This window comes from Astyanax mexicanus, chromosome 7 (genome assembly GCF_023375975.1).
Source record: "Astyanax mexicanus isolate ESR-SI-001 chromosome 7, AstMex3_surface, whole genome shotgun sequence".
Classification (NCBI taxonomy): Eukaryota; Metazoa; Chordata; class Actinopteri; order Characiformes; family Acestrorhamphidae; genus Astyanax; species Astyanax mexicanus.
In genome coordinates this window covers 47,093,706-47,113,015 of record NC_064414.1, presented here as the reverse complement: position 1 = coordinate 47,113,015, position 19,310 = coordinate 47,093,706, and the positions used below count along the sequence as shown (strand labels likewise).

At 37.8% G+C, this 19,310-nt stretch overlaps 1 protein-coding gene across 2 annotated transcripts; it reads left to right on the top strand.

Annotated features, from left to right (window-relative positions):
- The first annotated feature begins 1,891 nt into the window (after positions 1–1,891).
- htra3a (HtrA serine peptidase 3a) lies at positions 1,892–16,710 on the top strand. 2 transcript variants are annotated; one of them, XM_049481488.1, is made up of 10 exons: positions 1,892–2,407; positions 5,018–5,117; positions 6,140–6,362; positions 9,595–9,789; positions 10,696–10,728; positions 10,821–10,935; positions 11,162–11,221; positions 11,758–11,815; positions 12,864–12,959; positions 13,639–16,710. In XM_049481488.1, exons 1-10 carry the CDS (start codon positions 1,969–1,971, stop codon positions 13,805–13,807), a joined length of 1,488 nt encoding a protein of 495 aa, XP_049337445.1. In that variant the 5' UTR covers positions 1,892–1,968; the 3' UTR covers positions 13,808–16,710. The 2 variants fall into 2 exon arrangements, with proteins under 2 accessions (XP_049337445.1, XP_049337446.1); XM_049481489.1 differs by lacking the exon at positions 11,162–11,221 and having other exon boundaries at positions 1,893–2,407.
- Positions 16,711–19,310: the final 2,600 nt, after the last annotated feature.

Sequence of the window (19,310 nt, the reverse complement as noted above, 5' to 3'; positions counted from 1 at the left end):
GATTACCACCACATCTCATCTCCAAACACACCAACTCATCCATTATTAACAGTTTAAAATGGAGCTCGGTTATTCATGAGAGCACAGTTCTTCCAATGCTCCACAGCTCAATGCTGGTGGGCTTTATATCTCTTTACTTCACACATGACATTAGATATGATGCCAGTAGGTTCATGTCAGCTGCTCCAGAGAGTCCTGTTCTACAGTATTAGCAGTCTGAAGAGTTGTGCACAAGTGTATGTGTGTGTGTGTGTGTGTGTGTGTGTGTGTTTGTGTGTTTCTACATCTGTGTCATCAATGGATGAAACTTAAATGAACTGTATGCATTAATAAGAGTGGGTGTCCACAAACATTTGGACATGTAGTGTGTTTGTGTTTTTATGATGTTATACTTCCTATTAAACACTAGATGGCGCACTGCTTACAACGTTGTGCAATTTGATAATTAGTAAGTAAGAACATTTCACTGACAATTTAAATGATTGATTAATTAATTACTTAATTTATTATTATTTTTAGTGTAGCTGAAGTTTAGGTTAGAGCTGAATATGACTGAGACCTGCTACTTTTCACACTTAGGCTGACATAAATATTGTGACATGTCACAAACCATGGGACAGAAAATAGCATCATGTCCCATGACTTTTGGAATGTCCTGTGGGAGCTAAAAAATATTGCTCTGACCTGTGGTATATGTGTGGGGTCTCCTGTATGATTATGGATTATGAATATGGATGAATTCTGATAGCTGCTCACAATCATTACAACCCACTGCACTGTACACTGTGAGAGTTAATGCCTTTATTGATGTATTTCCAGTGCACAGTACACATACAGATTCAGAAATGCCATGTCTCATTCATATAATTCCCACTCAGACCTTGCTCCAACTCACAAGACAACACCTCACAACTTTCACATGTGCTACTTTGATGTAACACTTAAGTAAAGTGTTACACATAATGTAAATAGCAGGGTCTGGAGTTGTGGGCCAGACCTGGCTCTGGTCTCTGTTTGTAAGGAATTTAAAACTGTATTGTCCCCTTGTCCATGCAGAGGTTCTCCAGGTATTCTGGGATGTCAATTAAAAAATCTGTGTTCGCTGTCTATAACATACACCTGCCCAAACCATAACACCACCACCACAATGGGCCACTTGAATCACATCACTGACATCAGCAAACAGCTTAGCATCAGCACCGCATCAGCATCAGCACCGCATCAGCACCCACAGATTCATCCGTAAGGAAAACACTTCTCCATTCTGCCAGACGGCATCAAACGTGAGCAAGTCGATTACGATGATGAACTGCAGTCAGCTGGAGCACCCGATGAGAAACTCTTTGGAAGATGGTGGATGTGAAGGTCCTGGACTGGTTACACATAGTCTGCAGTTGTGAGATTGATTGGATGTACTGCCAAATTCTCTGAAACACTTTTGCAGATAGCATCTTGATATGCCACTCCTGTGACTGGTCGATCTCCGCAAATGAGAAGTGATCGCTGTGAACAAATTTGGAGAGAAAAGGCCTTTTTGTACATGGGAAAAGTCTTAGGTCTTTGAGTTCAGCTCATGAAAAATGGGATCAAAATCAAAAGTGTTGCATTTATATTTTTCTTCAGAATAGATAGATAGATAGATAGATAGATAGATAGATAGATAGATAGATAGATAGATAGATAGATAGATAGATAGATAGATAGATAGATAGATAGAAAATTAGGAATAGATGGGAAGAGGGACTTAGGAAAGAAAGTGAGAAAGAGAAATGAGTTCAGTTTGTTCTGTAATGCTCTGATCCAGTGTGACAGTGGGAGTGATCCAAATATTTTGTGTGTGTGTGTGTATGTGTGAGTGTGTGTGTGTGTGTGTGTGTCCGGATCTTATTCATCCTCTCAGCTCAGAAGATTCAGCTTCATAAGCTTTAATGCGCGCGCTGCTCCCACACCCCCCAACAGTCCTCCACAATGCTTCCTCAGTGCGGAACCCCGTCCCTCCTCTTCCTCCCCCTCTTCATCCTCTTCATCCTCTCCGCCGCGACCGGAGCCGAGCCGCGAGCCCGCTGCCCGTCCTCGTGTGATGTGAGCTCGTGTCCGAGCCCCAGCTGCCCGGCGGGCTACGTGCCGGACCGCTGCGGCTGCTGCCTGGTGTGCGCGCTGGGCGAGGGCGCGCCGTGCGGGGGCGCGCAGCAGCGGGCCTGCGGGGACGGGCTGCGGTGCGGCGGAGGCTCGGGGGGGAAGCGGCTGTGTCAGTGTAAGCTCCGGTACAGAGTGTGCGGCAGCGACCGCAGGACCTACAGCACCCCGTGCGCACTGCGCGCGGCCAGCCGAAGAGCGCAACTCCGGGGACAGCGCGCCTTGACGCAGGCGCACAAAGGCCCGTGCGCACCGGCAAAGAACAAGTCAGGTAGGGGAGAGGTTTACAGTTTTTCTTATCAGAAACAAAACATTAAAAATACATAATTCTTCCTAAATTATCCAGCTCGTGACTTAACCTGGACTTTTATAATCAAGTTGGTTAAAAGGTTGATCATCCAGGAAAAATCATACCCTATACTAGTAAACCAGCTGATTAAACAGCTCTTGACCAGCACAAACTTTTTGTTTAACCCATTAACCCCTAAAGGGTTATAATTCTAGTAAAACAATGTGTGATTACTTTGTTTCTTGTTTTATTTAGCATATCATGGAATCTTTAGGGTCTATAAAATACCTGGTCTGGCTATAAAAAGCTTATGCCCATTATGCCCATCGATGAGTGTGGTAATGTTGGGTGCATATCTAATGACAGTCAAATAACTTGGTCATGCTTGTCTTGCTTGTGAGTGAACTTTGTCTTACTGTTGATCACAGTGGTCAGTGAGATTGGTCATTTTACTAGACCAGCTTGGTTATGCCACTTATCCTCTTCAACGAGCTTGGTCAAGCACAGTTGTCATTCTATTCGACCATAGAATTAATGATGGTCAATCAGCATGGTCATGCTGGTCAGTGAGCTTGTTCATGCTGGTCACAAACAAGGTCTTCCATGTCGTTCAGCGAGATTGTGTTGGTCAGTGATCATGGTGATCAGTGATCATGCTTATGGAGCATCAAGGCTATTCTTCTCAACTACCATAGTCATTCTGGTCATGCTTGTCAAACAATAAAAAAAATGGCCATGTTGGTCAAAAATCTGGGTCATTCTTGTTGACCAAGGAGGCCATTCTACTCATTCCATATTCTACTCTATTCCAGTTTGGTCATGCTGGTCAACAAACTTAGTTATGCTTTTGACCAGTATGGAAATGTTAGTCAAAAAAATTGGTAGTGCTGTTCTTACTGGTCAATGGGATTGGTCACATTGGTCATATTGGTCATGCTAGTCAATGATGGTCATATTGGTCGAATAGAATGGGCATGTTGATCATAGTCAAAAAGATTTGTCATGCTGTTCTTGCTGGTCAATGACATTGGTCATGCTTGTCAACCAGCTTGGTCATGCTGGTCAACCAGCTTGATTATATTGGTCATGTTGGTCATTGATGTTCATGTTTGTAGACTTGCATGGTTTTTCGTGTCAACCACGAGTGAGCTTGCTCATGTTTGTAGACCAGCATGGTATGGTCATTCTAGTCAACCAGCATGGTCATGTTTGACAAATAGCTTTTCAATGATGGTCATGTTGGTCAACAAGCTTGATCATTTTGCTTAAAAAGTTTGGTCATTGACCAGCCTGGTTATAGGAGACAGGGGGACATAAATAGAAATCAATAAAAAAACATTTTGTCAGTGTCTAGACTTTGGTTGTAAAGATCCTGATTATGGCATCAATTTATTCTTCATTCACACCTCCTAGAATGTTTAACTGTGTCTATAACTCTCATCACCAACACCTCCTTCATCCTACTTCCTTTTCATATCCAGCAGGAATTTGCAGTCAGGTCTAACAGACTGTTTTGACTGGGAGAAGTTCTAATTACAGCTCAGGGTGGCCTCTGACTTTAATGTTTTGTGAGAAGCATTGTAGACTTGACACTTCCTGAACATAACATTTCTTGGAATGACATTTAGCACTAAACATACACCAGACTTTAGCACTGCTAGCCAAATGACTGTAGAGGAGGAGATGTTTAGACAACTGTACTCAACAGAAGACAGAAGAGGTAACTGAGGACAGGATATACTCATTTGTTTGTGGCTGCAAATTGACTGTTTAAATTGGGTGATTTATACACTGAACAAAACATAGTTTATAACTAATACATTATAGTGGATACTAATATAAACTATTCATATTAGACAATGAATAATTAATCATGGATAATAATGCTGAATGTCTACACTGGTGGTCATTTGACCATTCTGGTTGAAAAGTAACCCAGCTGCCATTTCAATGCTGAATTAAGTCCAGCATGATCAAGCTATTCGACCAACATTATCTTATTGGATGACATTTGGAAAAATTAATTGTGAATATTAAATTATCTGTTGTACATACTAAATAATCCATTGTGGATACTTAGTGATTCCTAGTAGAGAATTAATTTTCTATAGAAGTAACTGAATTATTTCTGCTGGATACGGAATAATTTATAGTGGATACTAAATGATTGAATGTAAATTCTAAATGATTGATGGTGGATTCTGAATGACCCATTGTGGACACTAAATTATTTACACATAGAAAATATTAGATAATATATCATGGGTATTGAATAATCAAGAGTGGATATTGAATAATGTCTTGTTTTGCTGAAAGATTAAGGCATTTTTAAGTTTCTCAACCAAAGAAGAAGTGAAGCATCTAACAAACTGCTACACAAAACTAGAAACAATACTATTTATTTATTAAGTGTATTAATAATAAAATGAAATTACCATCAAATACCTAAATAATATCAGACAAAAATCCAGCTTGGAGAGAGAGAGAGAGAGAGAGAGAGAGAGAGAGCACTACCATTAAAAAAGACCTTGCATTGTCTGTTTCCTACATGGTGTGTGTTATTAACATGAGCAATTCTTTCTGCTAGTATAGATTCCCCACACTTCAACAGCCCCAGGTACAAGTTTAACTTCATCGCTGATGTGGTGGAGAAGATCGCCCCTGCCGTGGTCCATATCGAGCTGTTCGTCAGGTAAACTCAGCCTCTGTGGATGATGTTGTTTGGGTGCTGAACGTTGCTTTTTATTGGTAGTTTGTGCTGCTGCTGGCTGAGGAAGGCTGCACGTGTTTAGTCCACAATTCTTCCTATGTGAAAAGAATGCTCAGGTGAATAACACAGGCTGACTACTGAGATGACTATACTACTGCCAAGTGTGTGTATTTGTGTGTGTGTTTAAATGTGTGTGTCCACAGGATAGTATTTAAATTTCATACAAGCAATGTGTGATAATACATTTTTCAGTTTTGCTCTGAATCAACACATTGTCATGGATCTTGCCAGGTGATTATCAGGCCAGGATTTTTGTCAATTGTCTGGCTGACATTACACCACTAAATCTTGAGGATTTCAATTTAAGCATTGCATAAAAACTTTTATGTTGAATGAAGAACATTACTGAAAAGCATAATTGTAATTGTAATATAAAATATAAAAATATTTAAGTAAATGTCCAAATTTAATGAATAAAATCATAAAATTGGCTCTTTCCTGAACTTTATTTTAAAATCAGTATTTTCCTAAACACAAATCAAACAGTTCATGTCATCCAAACCTTTCGTTGCATTATGTTTTTCTATTTTTTAGGTCTATTATTTTTAAACATGCAGAATTTGGGTTGATTCCTGTTACTGATCTGAAATGGTTAAGTGAAGTAAAGGGAAAACAAGCAGCTTCTCCAAGTGTCCTGTAGGAGATTTCAAAGTCCTCAATTTTTCAGAGTGTAAATAAGTTATTTTAGTGCATAAAAGAAAGGTTTTGTATCACCTACACCTGTAGCCCGTATACAGGACAAGACATGTTAATAGGTTAAACTAGGAAAACCTTATTCCTATGTAGTCATAATAAATATAACATCTTCAAAAGGATGTTCAAAAATCTTAAGTAATATTTTTAAGGTTTTGCAGGACAACGAGCACAGTATTCAGATAATGACCCTTAAATGTAATAATATAATAACACTTACACCAAGATTTCTCTTCAATTTCTGTGTCTAGTCATCCTGTGTTTGGCCGTCGTGTGCCGTTGTCCAGCGGTTCAGGGTTCATCATGACAGATTCTGGTCTGATTGTGACCAATGCTCACGTGGTGACCAGCAGTGCTACAGTGGCCGGCCGTCAGCAGCTGCGCGTGCAGCTCCACGATGGTCAAACCTTCGAGGCCACCATCAGAGACATCGACAAGAAGTCTGACATCGCCACCATTAAAGTCAACACAAAGGTAAGAGGAACAGGAATCACATTACTGAAGACGTTTACATACATTAAACTTAAATCAAATCAAATAAAATATCTGAACAGAGAATCAGACAAAACACTTAACGTCACAGAACCTCCACTGAGCAACGGAGGCCAGGAAAACTCCCTCAGAGCTGGATAAGGAGGAACCACTGGGAGGAACCAAGACTCATATGTACCTTATACTATCACCTGTACATTCACATGTTATATCAACGCTAATATATAAATGGGGCCCATCCTCCTTTGGTCAGACAACTTATAAATGAATGATAAAAGATCATTATACATCCACACAGGTCTAATATATTCAGGTGAATTTCTACACAAGCATTCTCATTGGTGCTCAATAGTGGAAAGAAGTCCTGCTGTGCAGGTTTGACTGTGCTATGCAGCAACTCCAAACATTTCTTCACATTTGACTGTGTTTTTTAAGCTACATAGCACTTTGTTGCCAGCATAGAGTGTACAACCAAACCTGGTATTGTCACCTTTAGTTGACACAAACTCAAAACAGTGCCTGTATTTCCAGCTAGAAAGCACCCATCTCTCTATTCACACCATTGTTTATGTTTTGTCACTGTGTGGTATTACATATGAGTTGCCCCCTGCTGAAAATGTGACTTCAGTGTCACATAGGCCAGACCTCAGTCCCAGAGACACAAGAAGAAAGCAAAAATATATCTTTTTACTATTTTTTAAAGTAAATTAGTAACAAATAGTAACGCACAGTAACTTAGATAAGTAACTTTAGTCTGATTACTGGACTGGGAATTGTAACTTCTTAGATTACTCGTTACTGAAAACAGTGGTGAGATTAGAATTTCTTCCAGATGGATGGGACATTCTGTTTCTTAAAAACATTCCTCAGTTCACAGTATCCACATGTCTACTGTGAATATGTCATTGAAGGCTTCACTACTCACCATGAACATGGGTGTTAATAATCATGACTTAAGAGCAGAAAAACAATGTCCTCTTTTGTGTTTACAAAAGAACAGAAATATAAATTTACTGCAGAGAAATGTCACCGCAGTGGAGTGGCCCTACGGTCTAGCTGCAGCTCATCAAATGTGATGAGATTACATGTTCAAACTCAGAATAAAAGGCTTTAAACTCTACTGTCAAAAACTCTACAGTCTAAAAATATCAAATGATGATTTAATTTACATTTTATGAGGGATATTTTGGGGCTTAACATAATATGCATTGTTGATCAAACAACATGTAGAAGTAGGCTTAGGAGTAAAAGTGTGAGAATGTGAGGAGAACGTCTGACTGAACAAAGTTGAGTAATCTTTTAAAGTTGGCCTGATTTTACATTTTTGAGCCTAAAAATGAATGTTTCCAGTAATGTGTGTCACTGCTTCCTTACAAGGGCATGCCATTCAGATGCTGTGGATTTTCCTGGCAGAGATCAGTCCATTCCCTTCAAGGCATTTACAGCTTTAATAAGATTTCCACATATGCGATCAGTAAACCCAAGTGGGCTTTATGTTACTCCCGTGCTCAGCGCCTCCGATTACGAGTCTCTGTGATTTTTACAGCACTGGAGGCTGCGAGAGCTTAGCTCATCGCTCGTATTCTGGGAGCTGGTTTGTATCCCGCTCCCCGCTGTGTCTAGACCACTTGGACGCTTTAATGGCCGCTTGCTGTCTCCTCTTGTTGACCTACATTCTGCTGCTTGTGTGGGAATTCCGGAGAAGCTGTGGTGTAAGAGTTCGGAATGACTGATTTTGTTTCCTGTTGCGTATGGAACTAATTATGTGTGAGTGCATAAACTCCTGATACTGGCCTGCTCAGGTCCTCGTCCAGGAGCCAGAGATGGATCTGAGTGTTTAGTTTTTCGCAGACAGAACAGAGTGTAATCCTTTGGACGTCTGGAACGAGGAAAGGCGCCACAGAGTGTTCTCACTTTGGAGTGTGGACAGAACTCGTAGACTGTTCTGTTTACAGAATCCAAAAAACCCATTTCTTTCCATGTCTTCATTTTCAGGATTTCCATCTGTTGCTTCTGTTTCTACTGAATTTTTAATGTATGGCTATTTACGTTATTTGACCTTAAAGTACTTTTATTAAACTATTTTTTCGGTTAATGTTTTACTTTGCTATGTCCAGAGTTATGGTGTTGCCTAGTTATGTTAAATGATTAATTGGTAGAAATCATAGTTAATAAATTATAGTTTATTTTTGTTTTGGCAATGTTATTTAAAAAAAATAAGCATTTCAATTATTAAATTCTTGTTCTATTTTTATTCTTTTTAAACATGTCCATGGACATCCCTTGTCCAACCTGTCATCTTGGCTTAATCTCCCCTTCAAGAAAGTAACCTTTGTGTTAACATACTGTTTGATTTTCATAGGAATGAAGACACTTGCTGCATGTTTGGCAATTAATAATATTATTTCACTTAATATTTTTCATACAGTACGAGGTGAAGCTTAAGCTTGTCATGATCAAATATCTTAAAGCATATAAAAATGCATCTTTAAAACAGAACAAGATCACTGCAAATTGTTAAAATTGTCCAATTGTAGGTCAACCACGTTGCATCCATTCATAGTGTATTATGGTTTTTGCAAAGCAACATATATTTTGTTGGGATATTGTTCCCAATAGGACATTTGCAACCACCTAGGGCACCTTAGCAACCACTTCAGGTAAAAAGAAAAGGAGCAAACATCTGGAACACCATGACAACCACCCGAAGCACTATAGTAAACACCCAAACCACTCAGAAACATACCACAGGAATGCCATAGCACTTACTCTTCTACACCTTAGCAACCACCTGATGTAAAAGACCAACCACTTCGGAGACACCTGGCATTCCAACATACCAACCACCTTAACCACCTTAACAACCTCCCAGAAACACACATTAGCAACACTATGCCACCCAACCTGAATAATCTCCTTAAACATCTTATCAACCACCTAACCGCCACTAATTAGAAACCATCCTATAACTGAACCATTTTTTTTTATTATAGCCGATGAGGACATGCATGTAGCCAGTGTTCCAGTCTGGGGGCTATACACAGGCTCATAAGGCTGGATCCCCTTTCATGAATTAAGCCTAGTACTTAATTGCGATGCCAATATTGTGTACCATTTAGTGTATTTTAGCACAGGCTTTGGTTCACTCTTTGCTGTTGATACCTGGTTTCTGTTTAAACACTGTTTTAATCATTCTTGTCTCTTTGTATTTCAGAAAAAGCTGCCGGTGCTGGCTATGGGTCGTTCGGCTGACCTGCGCCCGGGCGAGTTTGTGGTCGCCATCGGCAGCCCGTTCGCTCTGCAGAACACTGTGACCACAGGCATCGTCAGCACGGCACAGAGAGATGGGAAGGAGCTTGGCATCCAGGACTCAGACATGGACTACATCCAGACAGACGCCATCATTAATGTAAGACAAGGCATCTCAGTGTATTAATAATATGTCAATATTATAAATATATTATAAGAATATACATACACATAGTTTCTATAAAAAAAAAGTTGTGAATTTGTAGTTAATACACTTTTTATGGTATATCAAAAAGTCAATGATTGTCACGTCCTTGCCTGTTCCCTATCGGTCTCTGTGTCTCATGTGCTCTGTCTTCGTCCCAGTACCCGTTTCCGTCTCTGCCACTGTGTTTGTGTCTGTTCCTGTTAGTGTATTGGTCCCTTTGTCCAGTACACTTTCAGTCCTATGTCCGATCTTTATTTGTGCCCGATGTCCAGCCCAATGTCCAGTCCCCGTTAGTGTCCAGTGTTTTGTCTAATGTCCAGTCTGCGTTTTTGTCCCCTGTACAGTCCTCCGCCAAGTCTTTTGTCCCATCACCTGTCCCATTCTTTGTCCAGTCTTTGTTCCTGCCCACTGTCCAGTCTAGTGCCCATTGTACGTTTCTGTCCAGTGTCCAGCCCCCATTCCCTGTCTCCCATTCTCATGTGAACTCTGTGTTTGTTACCTCTACCTACCCCTGTCTGTGTTCATTTGTGGCTCCACCCCCTTGTTACCTGTCAGTAGGTGTTTCCTGTTAGCTCACACACTCTGTGTTTTGCTGCTTCTGTGAGGCATAAGTGTGCCATGTTTTCCTCTCCACCTGTGGTGATTTTACATTGATTCTGTTATTTAACATTACAAGAAGGAGAATATCACAGCAATTTTTGCAATTAATTAGTTATTACTTTTAATTGATCGGCAGCCCAAATTAAAAATATCATAGTGTACTAAAGTATATTATATTTCATATAGGTAACTGTGTTAATATACTTATTCTTGTTTTGTCTCTCTCTTTTTCTCCTTCTGTCCTTCACTACTGAGCAGTATGGAAACTCAGGTGGTCCACTCGTTAACCTTGTGAGTACTGATTAAATATCAATTAATTAATTATCATTTTCTCTGCTCCATCACTATGACACTTTATAATGGTTGACCCTGTCTTTACTCAGGATGGAGAGGTGATTGGGATAAACACACTGAAAGTAACTGCTGGGATCTCCTTTGCTATTCCATCAGACCGCATTAACAGATTTCTGGACGAGTTTAATGAAAAACATAACAAAGGTAAGAACCTTACCATGCCATACATTACTGTGCTGTCCGAATTCATTAGGTTAAATATGTTTAATATTAAATCACTTGACGAGTCAGTGAGACAAGGCAGTCTGAACCAATTACACTTATTTAAAATATAATAATAAAATAATAATACTTAATAATGTACTTCCATTAGGTTTTTTATAAAGAGTTGTTGATTACATGTTTTTTTTTTTGTTCACTTTGATTTCAGTTAAACACAGAGTAGTCAGGACGCAGTACATGCAGTCTCACCCTGTGGTAACTGACTCAGGTGAGATAGCTCAGATTATGATGCTTATATTGCTTATATTTTATCACTATCTAACATTTATTTTACCCGGAGCTACTGCTGCAAGACTTGGCTAAAATAATTATGTAGAAACTTATTTAAAGAAACTGCATTTTTTGCATTATCACACGCTCACCAGATGTATGGGGTCTGCAAACAACAGATTTTTCCCATAGAAATGAATAGGATGCAAAATTTATGCACAGTGATACATACAGAGTACACCACAACAACCCAACCAACCACATATGGGTAGAACAGAAACCACTTGGTAACACACTAGCAACCACCAGAGACAACACAGAAACCCCCTTGTCCTCTGCTCTCTTATAAAACTGAAAAGGAAAAGATCAGGGAAGAAAATCTGAATGTACCCAGCTAAATATATACTATGCACAAATTTGTACTAATCATTTAATATATATATATATTTAAATGTCATTCTGACAACTGCTGCAAATGCAAAACTCATGTTGCCAATAAATATAATTGCTCAATGTTTTTGCTTTTTTTATCAGATGCGACAGTTCAGACGAAAAGGTACATCGGGATCAGAATGATGACTCTTACAGAGGAGTAAGTTAAATATTTAACCTACCTATCTGACATTTACAGGGTCAGGTTCATATGCAATGCCCTGCTAACTGGCCCCCGGCCTGTGTAGTAAAACCACTCCAGATGATCCAGAACGCAGCAGCACGTCTGGTCTTCCACCAGCCAAAACGGGCACATGTCACCCCGCTGCTCATTGAGCTCCATTGGCTACCAGTTGATGCTCGTATCAAATTCAAAGCTCTTACAATCAATCGCCTAAAAGGTGATGACAGAACAGCTCCTTCCTACCTGCATTCACTCCTGAAGGCTTACGCCACCTCCCGGCCGCTGCGCTCCTCCAATGAAGCTCTGTTTTTAGTGACTGAAAACACTGTTTTAGTGTGGACAAAGAGGCCAAAATGGAGACAAAACCTCAGTTTTTAAAAACATCCAGATTTGTGTGGATAGGCCTTAGTCTTGGATTTAACAGTATTTTTAATGGAGATTTTCTATTAAAAGTAAAACCTCTACATTCTATGACTAGGCTTAATCCTTGTTTGGGAAACAACCCTAAATGTCTAAACATTCTGGGGACTGGACCAGTCTGCTGACAGCCTGTGGACTAACTTAAGTTTCTCTAGTGTATAAAGTTGTTTCAGTTAGTCCACAGGCTGTCAGCAGACTGGTCCAGTCCCTCCTAATGCATAAACATTAAGGATTGTTTCCCTGTCGGGCTGTGCCAATGTATAAAGTCATTTTTATAATGTATTTATACATTTTGTTGGTATCTGTTTTTGGGTCAGTGGTGGCTCAGTTGTCAGAGCACTGGACCATCAACAACAAGGTTGTGGGTTTGATTAGTAAATTTCTCCTTATTAAAATATTGCTCAGTAGACTAATACCAGGAAGCATTTAATATGATAGCTGATTTCAGTTCATTTGCAATATCACTGGTATACACTAATGCATTGTTGCTGCCTACTGTATATGTATATGTTATACGATTACACAAATTATGAATTTGATATCTATAATTAAAAAGTAAAAGCATGTAATTTTATTTTCCATTTTCTGTTTTATTCCTCTTTAGCCTGGTTGAAGAGCTAAAGCAGCACAATCCAGATTTTCCAGATATCAGCAGTGGAATTCTTGTTTATGATGTTATTCAGGATTCTCCAGCACAACAGTAAGTCCTTCATCCAAATATCAGCCATTTAAAAATAAACTATATCTTCAAAAGTATCCGCTCGCCTGCATTGTAATGATGATGTAAGGCTTGGATGGAGCTGCCCAGCAATAGACACTCTCCGTTCTCTACACTCAACTGTTGTTGATCTAATCTGAAGCTACATGAAGTTTGGAGGTGTGTAGTGATGTAGTGACTCTGCAGAAAGTTGGTGAACTCTGTGCACTATGCTCCTCAGCATCAGCTGACCCCGCTCTGTTATTTTACACTGACAGAGCACAGAGTCGCTCTCGTTCCCAGTCTCTTCCACTGTGTTATAATATCACTGACAGTTGACTGTGGAATATTGAGTAGTGAGTAGTGAATTTTCACGACTGGACTTGTTGCACAGGTGCTGCATCCTATCAGAGTACCACAGTGCTGGAGTTCACTAAGCTCCTGAGAGCCTGAGACCCATTCTTTCACTAATGTTTGTAGAAGCAGTCTATATGACTAGCTGCTGCTTTTATTATATACCTGTGGTCATGGAAGTGATTGGAACCAGAGTTTTGGAACCAATGATTTGGATGTGCGAGCAAATACTTTTTGGCAGTATAGTTTATTTAGTTTTCTTAACATACCAACATACTTACCTTCTCAAATGTTTTTCCTTCCTTTGTTTATTTGTTGCTTTTTTTAGAGGTGGGCTTGAAACTGGTGATATCATTGTGAAGCTAAATGGCCATCCAATCTTCAGCACTGATGATTTACAGCTGGCAATTCAAGAGGACACGCCCCTTCTTTTGGAAGTTCATCGTGGCAATGATGATCTACTGTTTAACATTGAACCGCACATCCTCATGCAGTAGAAACAGGAGTTTGAAGCAGGTTCTGTTGAAGCACTGCAATGGACTTTGAGGACTATAGTTTAAATGAACTTTTTTTAAATATAGAGCTTCATAATGGAGATGGAGTGGAGCTTCTGCAGTCAGCAGTAAACAGTACTGAACCATGTACCATGAAGTGCAGTTAGGGGACACCATCAACCAGTGGACAGATCAGCACTTTGTAAGCGATGACTACTGAAGATCAAGTGTTTCTGAATGCAACTGAATCCTCAGAATGACAGTGTTAGCAGTGCTGCTCTTGGACATATTTTAATATGGTTGAATAATACTGTCTGTCACTGGAGGTAATAGCCTGCATTTAGATTCAATGGGCCTTATTCTTCAAAAGTTCTTAACCCTATACACTACAATGTTTTCCCCTTATAACTGTGGTATTCTTATAATTAACACCAGCTTAATAGACCCTAAGATAGAACCATATGGGACAACGCAAAATATACTAAACCAATTAATTCATAGCAGTTAATGCATTATGATTCATAACAGAATTATAAATGTAGGATTCAAATCTTTGATCATATGCAAGATACTTATATTCACTAGTGTTTTTTAATTTGGGATTTTTTCATATTACACAGATAATCGGATCCATCATTATAAGGTCTGAGTTGCAAAAAAATTCACTCTCAGCCTCTGTCTTAGTTAAAAATCATTGCTTCTAGAGTGACAAAAAAATGTATATATTGGCTATTGGCTGCCGTTTAGATAAGTGGCCTCTATAGTAGAAAAATGAGAAAAGGTCCCCTACTGTGTGCCCTTTACATAGCTAATGTTTCTTTAAGAATTGTAAAAAATAGACAAAGTGCCCTAGATTTTGCCCTTTACATAGCTGAAATGCCCTCTAGAGAAGCAAAATAAACAAAGTCCTATTTTTTGCCCTTTACATAGCTAAAGTTCCCTCTACAGTGGGAAAAATGAGACAAAGTGCCAGTTGGTTGCCCTGAGCTAAAGTTTCTTTAAGAATCGCAAAAAATAAACATAATGCCTTTCACATATATAAAGTGCCCTCTAGAGTGGCAAAATGGACAAATTAGCCTATTTTCTGCCCCTCACATATCTAATGTGACCTCTAGAGTGGCAAAATAGACAAAGTACCATATTGGCTGCCCTTCACATAGATAAAGTTCCATCTTCAATGGAGAAAATGAGACAAATTGCCTTATTTTATGCTCTTCACATAGCTAAAGTGCCCTCTAGAGGGGCAAAATAGACAAAGTACCATATTGGCTGCCCTTCACATAGATAAAGTTCCATCTTCAATGGAGAAAATGAGACAAAGTGCCTAATATTATGCCCTTTACATAGCTAAAGTGTTATCTAGAGTGGCACAATAGACAAAGTACCATATTGTGTGTCCTTTACATAGCTAAGATGTCCTCTACAGTGGAAAAAATGAGACAAAGTGTCAAGTGGTTGCCTAACCTGTAGGGTGCCCTTTCTTGCAAAAAATACGATCATGTGCCCCCATATGGCTGAGAACATTAAGCCAGTAGTAAAAGTAGTGTCCAGTAGTGAAAATAAAGTACCCAGTTAGGTGCTCCCTCTAATGGATAAGTGCCCAACCAGTGGAATAAACAGTATGTTGCAGTGCTGTACAGGGTGTTTCTTGATTAGTGAGAATGTAGAGAAAATGTCCTATTAGTTTTATTGGTTCCTCTTTCAATGACATACACTTGCCATTCCCTCAAGGTATTTTCTGATTAAATTAAGTGTGAGGTGCCCTCTTAGATGCCCTTCCATTTGAGAAAACATGATGCAGTGCCTTTGTAATGCCCATTTTGGGACAGGCTTTCCAAACATGGGTGCAGAGTGTAAGAGAAAGGGTAATAGTTTAATTGGTGTTTGTTAAATTCTTTTTTTTCAAGGTGTATAGTTACAATAATTTATCACACATGATGAATATCATAGGTTTTTGTAGGTAGGGCCCTGTGTTATGCACTAAGTGCCTTTTTTCATTTTCATGCCCCGCCTGAGTGATTCAGTCCCATTTAACCCACATTTAACACTAACATCTACATGAAAAGACTGAACCTCTACAATAGAGAAACAAAGTGCCATATTTTTTGCCCTTCACATTCTGGAGTGGCAAAAATGTAACAAAGTAAGAAAAATGCTATACATTATGATAATGTGCCCTCTAAATGTTCAAAATGTTTAAAAATAATATGTTAATAATTGCTCTTATATGGTTGCACAGATTAAGCCAGTAATGAACCATATCTAAATATGTAACATATTTTTAACTGAGCAGATTCTGATTTGCTGGGATCAGTTCTTGGCACATGCTACAGATTTATGGTAGACCTCAATAATCTATAAAAGAGTGCTTCATCTTTCATGTTTTGTTGTTTATATACTCACACATATCTGACTATTAGGGCTAAAAACTAATGCTTATTTTGGTACGATTATTTTTCAGGTTAAACAATTAATCAACCATTATCTCAGTGTCTGTTCCTTTAAAACAGCCAAATGTAAAATTTAAATGCCATTAAAAAAGTCCAAATACATTTAAAGGTGAGATGTTCTGATGTTTGGTGAATAAATATATAATCTGTGGTGTTTTTCACTTTTGGTGACCAAGTTGAGAGTAAACTGAATGAGATAAAAGCTCATTTGTTAATGCAATGTACATTGCATGAACAAATGCAATAAACGATTAATCTATAGTGAAATTTGAAGTTTATAAACAACATTATAGTCGATTATGCTGCATAATCATTGCAGCTCTATTTCCTAGCGGTTTAGGGATGCACCGTTTGTCACAAAATATGAATTTAATAAATGCACAATTAATACAACTTGAAACAGTGCTGTACTGTATAGAACTGTATAAATGTATAATAAACTTTGCAAACTCTGCAGTCTCTTTTAACTCTTAAATCTTTAACTTTTAACCCACTTTTAACTCATTTTAGGGTGACTCAGTTCCTGTTGTGGTCTGTTTTAGCAGTGATAAGGTCTCAGAAAACTTCCTTCTTTAGAACATCATCTGGGTAAAGCGTAGTGTTGTCAAAGTTCATCATACTACATTTAATATTTAACTAATCTGATTAGCATCAGGCTATTAGAAACCACAAAGAGAAACTGTTTTAGAAACTGAACAAAGCTAAGTAAAATACAGCAGTAAGAAAGTGTAAAGACTTCTGAGTTTAACAGACTTCAGCATTGATTACTAATGAAATTATATGTTTATTCGTAACTGTGACAGTAATGATCATACAACATTTAATTAGTAATCAATGTAGAAATCAAGATTTTAACTAAAAGCTAAGTCCAGTAAACAAAACTGTAATTCTTAAAAAAAAACTTTCTTTCAAAATCAAATGAGCACTGAATGTTAATCTACATTCATACATACAAGTTTTCTTCTTAAAACTGTTTATTTGGGTGAGTAAAGTGCTTCCGTTTATTTACAGTAAGATTTTTTGATTTCCCAGCACTAAAGCTGGAGCATTAGCATTAGCCACTGTGTGTCTGTAGTCATTACCTTTAAGATGCAGGAGCGTGCTGACTTCTGTTCATTCCTATTTTAAGAGCGCATAAACTGACTGCACGTCACGCTGTGAAGATACACCAGCAGCTCATATAATAAAAGAGTAATGTTATTTTATTCTTTATTTTGTTTATTGTTTATGTAACAACTGGGTTTGCAACACTGAATATTAATCAAGCAATCAACCATTATTTACACTGGAGGGGGACCCTCATTTACAATGCCACTGAGCATTTACAATTTAAAATATTTTTTTAAATTAGAAATAAAAACTGACATTTACTAAGGACGAATAAAAAAAACGCAAAAAAGGAAAAATAGGACATTTTAAAAAGATAATAAAATGGATACAAATTGATAAAAAATGTTTTATAAAAAATAAAGAATTTATATCTTATGAAGAGGTAAAGTAAAATGAAAAGAATAATAAGAAATTATAAAATGTATATCAATAAACTAAGAACATGGGAATCATGGAATATATATACGTATAAATATATATATAATTTGATCAATAAAATAATAAATACATTTAAAATTAATAATATAAATATATAAATAATATAAAAGAAACTCATTTAAAACAATCAGTCTTCAAATCATTGAAACAGCTCACCAAAACCTCAACCTATCTTTAATATTTTGACAATATTTGATTGACTTTACAGGTCCGTACTTATTTACAGGTCCTTATTCAAAACTAAACTGAGTTTTTACATTATTTGTAGCCTCGTGCTAAATTCAGCTCTGGGCTGGGAAAGAGAGAGAGAGAGAGGCGCAGCGCATTTTGCCTGATTTCTCTTGATTAATTATCAGTAAATTTTGTGATTAAATTAAAATTTTAATTTAAATTAAAGTTTATACTGTTGATTTTACTACATTTGTCCGACCTTCTTTATTAAAACGTTTTTTTTAGAAGTTTTTAATTTCCGCTTTGCGTGCCTGCGACATTTCAGAGCACTGGACCAGATTTTAATTAATAAATGAAGACACTTAATATTTTAATAAATTTTTCCTGGTGATAAGAGATGAATGTTAACATATAGCTTTATATTTCTGTGTATTTCAAATGTTTTAAGTTTTATATAATTGACGGGCAGCACCAGATGCCAGCGTGACAATGTGCTTTATTTTTCAGAAATAAAAGTGAATTTCACTTAAATAATACCAAAGTGAACTAAGATAAATTTATGTTCAGTCAAAGTTCTTTTCTCTTTTAATTTTTCATTTCAAAAACTCCAGCATTTGAGTGAGAATAAGCATCTGTTAACATTTTCAAACAGAAGTATGCCTATGTCTGCTATATTAAGTTAGAGTTATTAAGTCTGTGTACTAAACATAAATATAAACCCTTATAACTGACAGAAATAAATATAACTAATAATAATATGCAGTTACTGTGCAGATTTTTAAGTATATTTTATTTTCATAGTTGTTGGGTAAGGTGTATTTTTCTGTGGTAAGGAAGTGATGGTATGGGGTATTTTGGAGCGCAGGGCACAGGGTGATGTTATTCAGCTCTGGGTGCTCGACTGACTGTTGAATTTACTGTTTGTGTACATAGGGCCCTGAGTGTTCCTGTAACCAAGGTCTATATTAACAAGCAGTTTGTCCCACATAGTTTTTTGTTTTAATACTGTAAACATGCAGACTAGGGTCAAATATACTAACTTCTAAATGGTGAAGGAGTTAGCGCTTAGTGAGGTTAGCGGCTAATGCTAATACAGCTCCAGTCTCAGTGCTGGAGAACTAAACTGAACCTCTTGTAACTAAAACGCGGTAATTACTTCAGTGCAGTGACTTTACTGCTCCTTTATGCCTGACTGGTAAAATTCATACACAAGGTACACCGGATTATAAAGCGCACTGAGGAAAATTAAAGGATTATAGTGCAGAGAATATGGTAATGTATTTTACAAATCACAGTATGTATGTTATAATAATGTATAAAGACACAGAAAGTATTAC

Bases quoted from the DNA above. Each gene is read 5' to 3' on its own strand.
- htra3a (XM_049481488.1), top strand. From the start codon at position 1,969: ATGCTTCCTCAGTGCGGAACCCCGTCCCTCCTCTTCCTCCCCCTCTTC. The intron at 9,790-10,695 runs GTAAGACAAGGC...ACTACTGAGCAG, and splicing joins AGACAGACGCCATCATTAAT to TATGGAAACTCAGGTGGTCC. The intron at 11,816-12,863 runs GTAAGTTAAATA...ATTCCTCTTTAG, and splicing joins ATGATGACTCTTACAGAGGA to CCTGGTTGAAGAGCTAAAGC.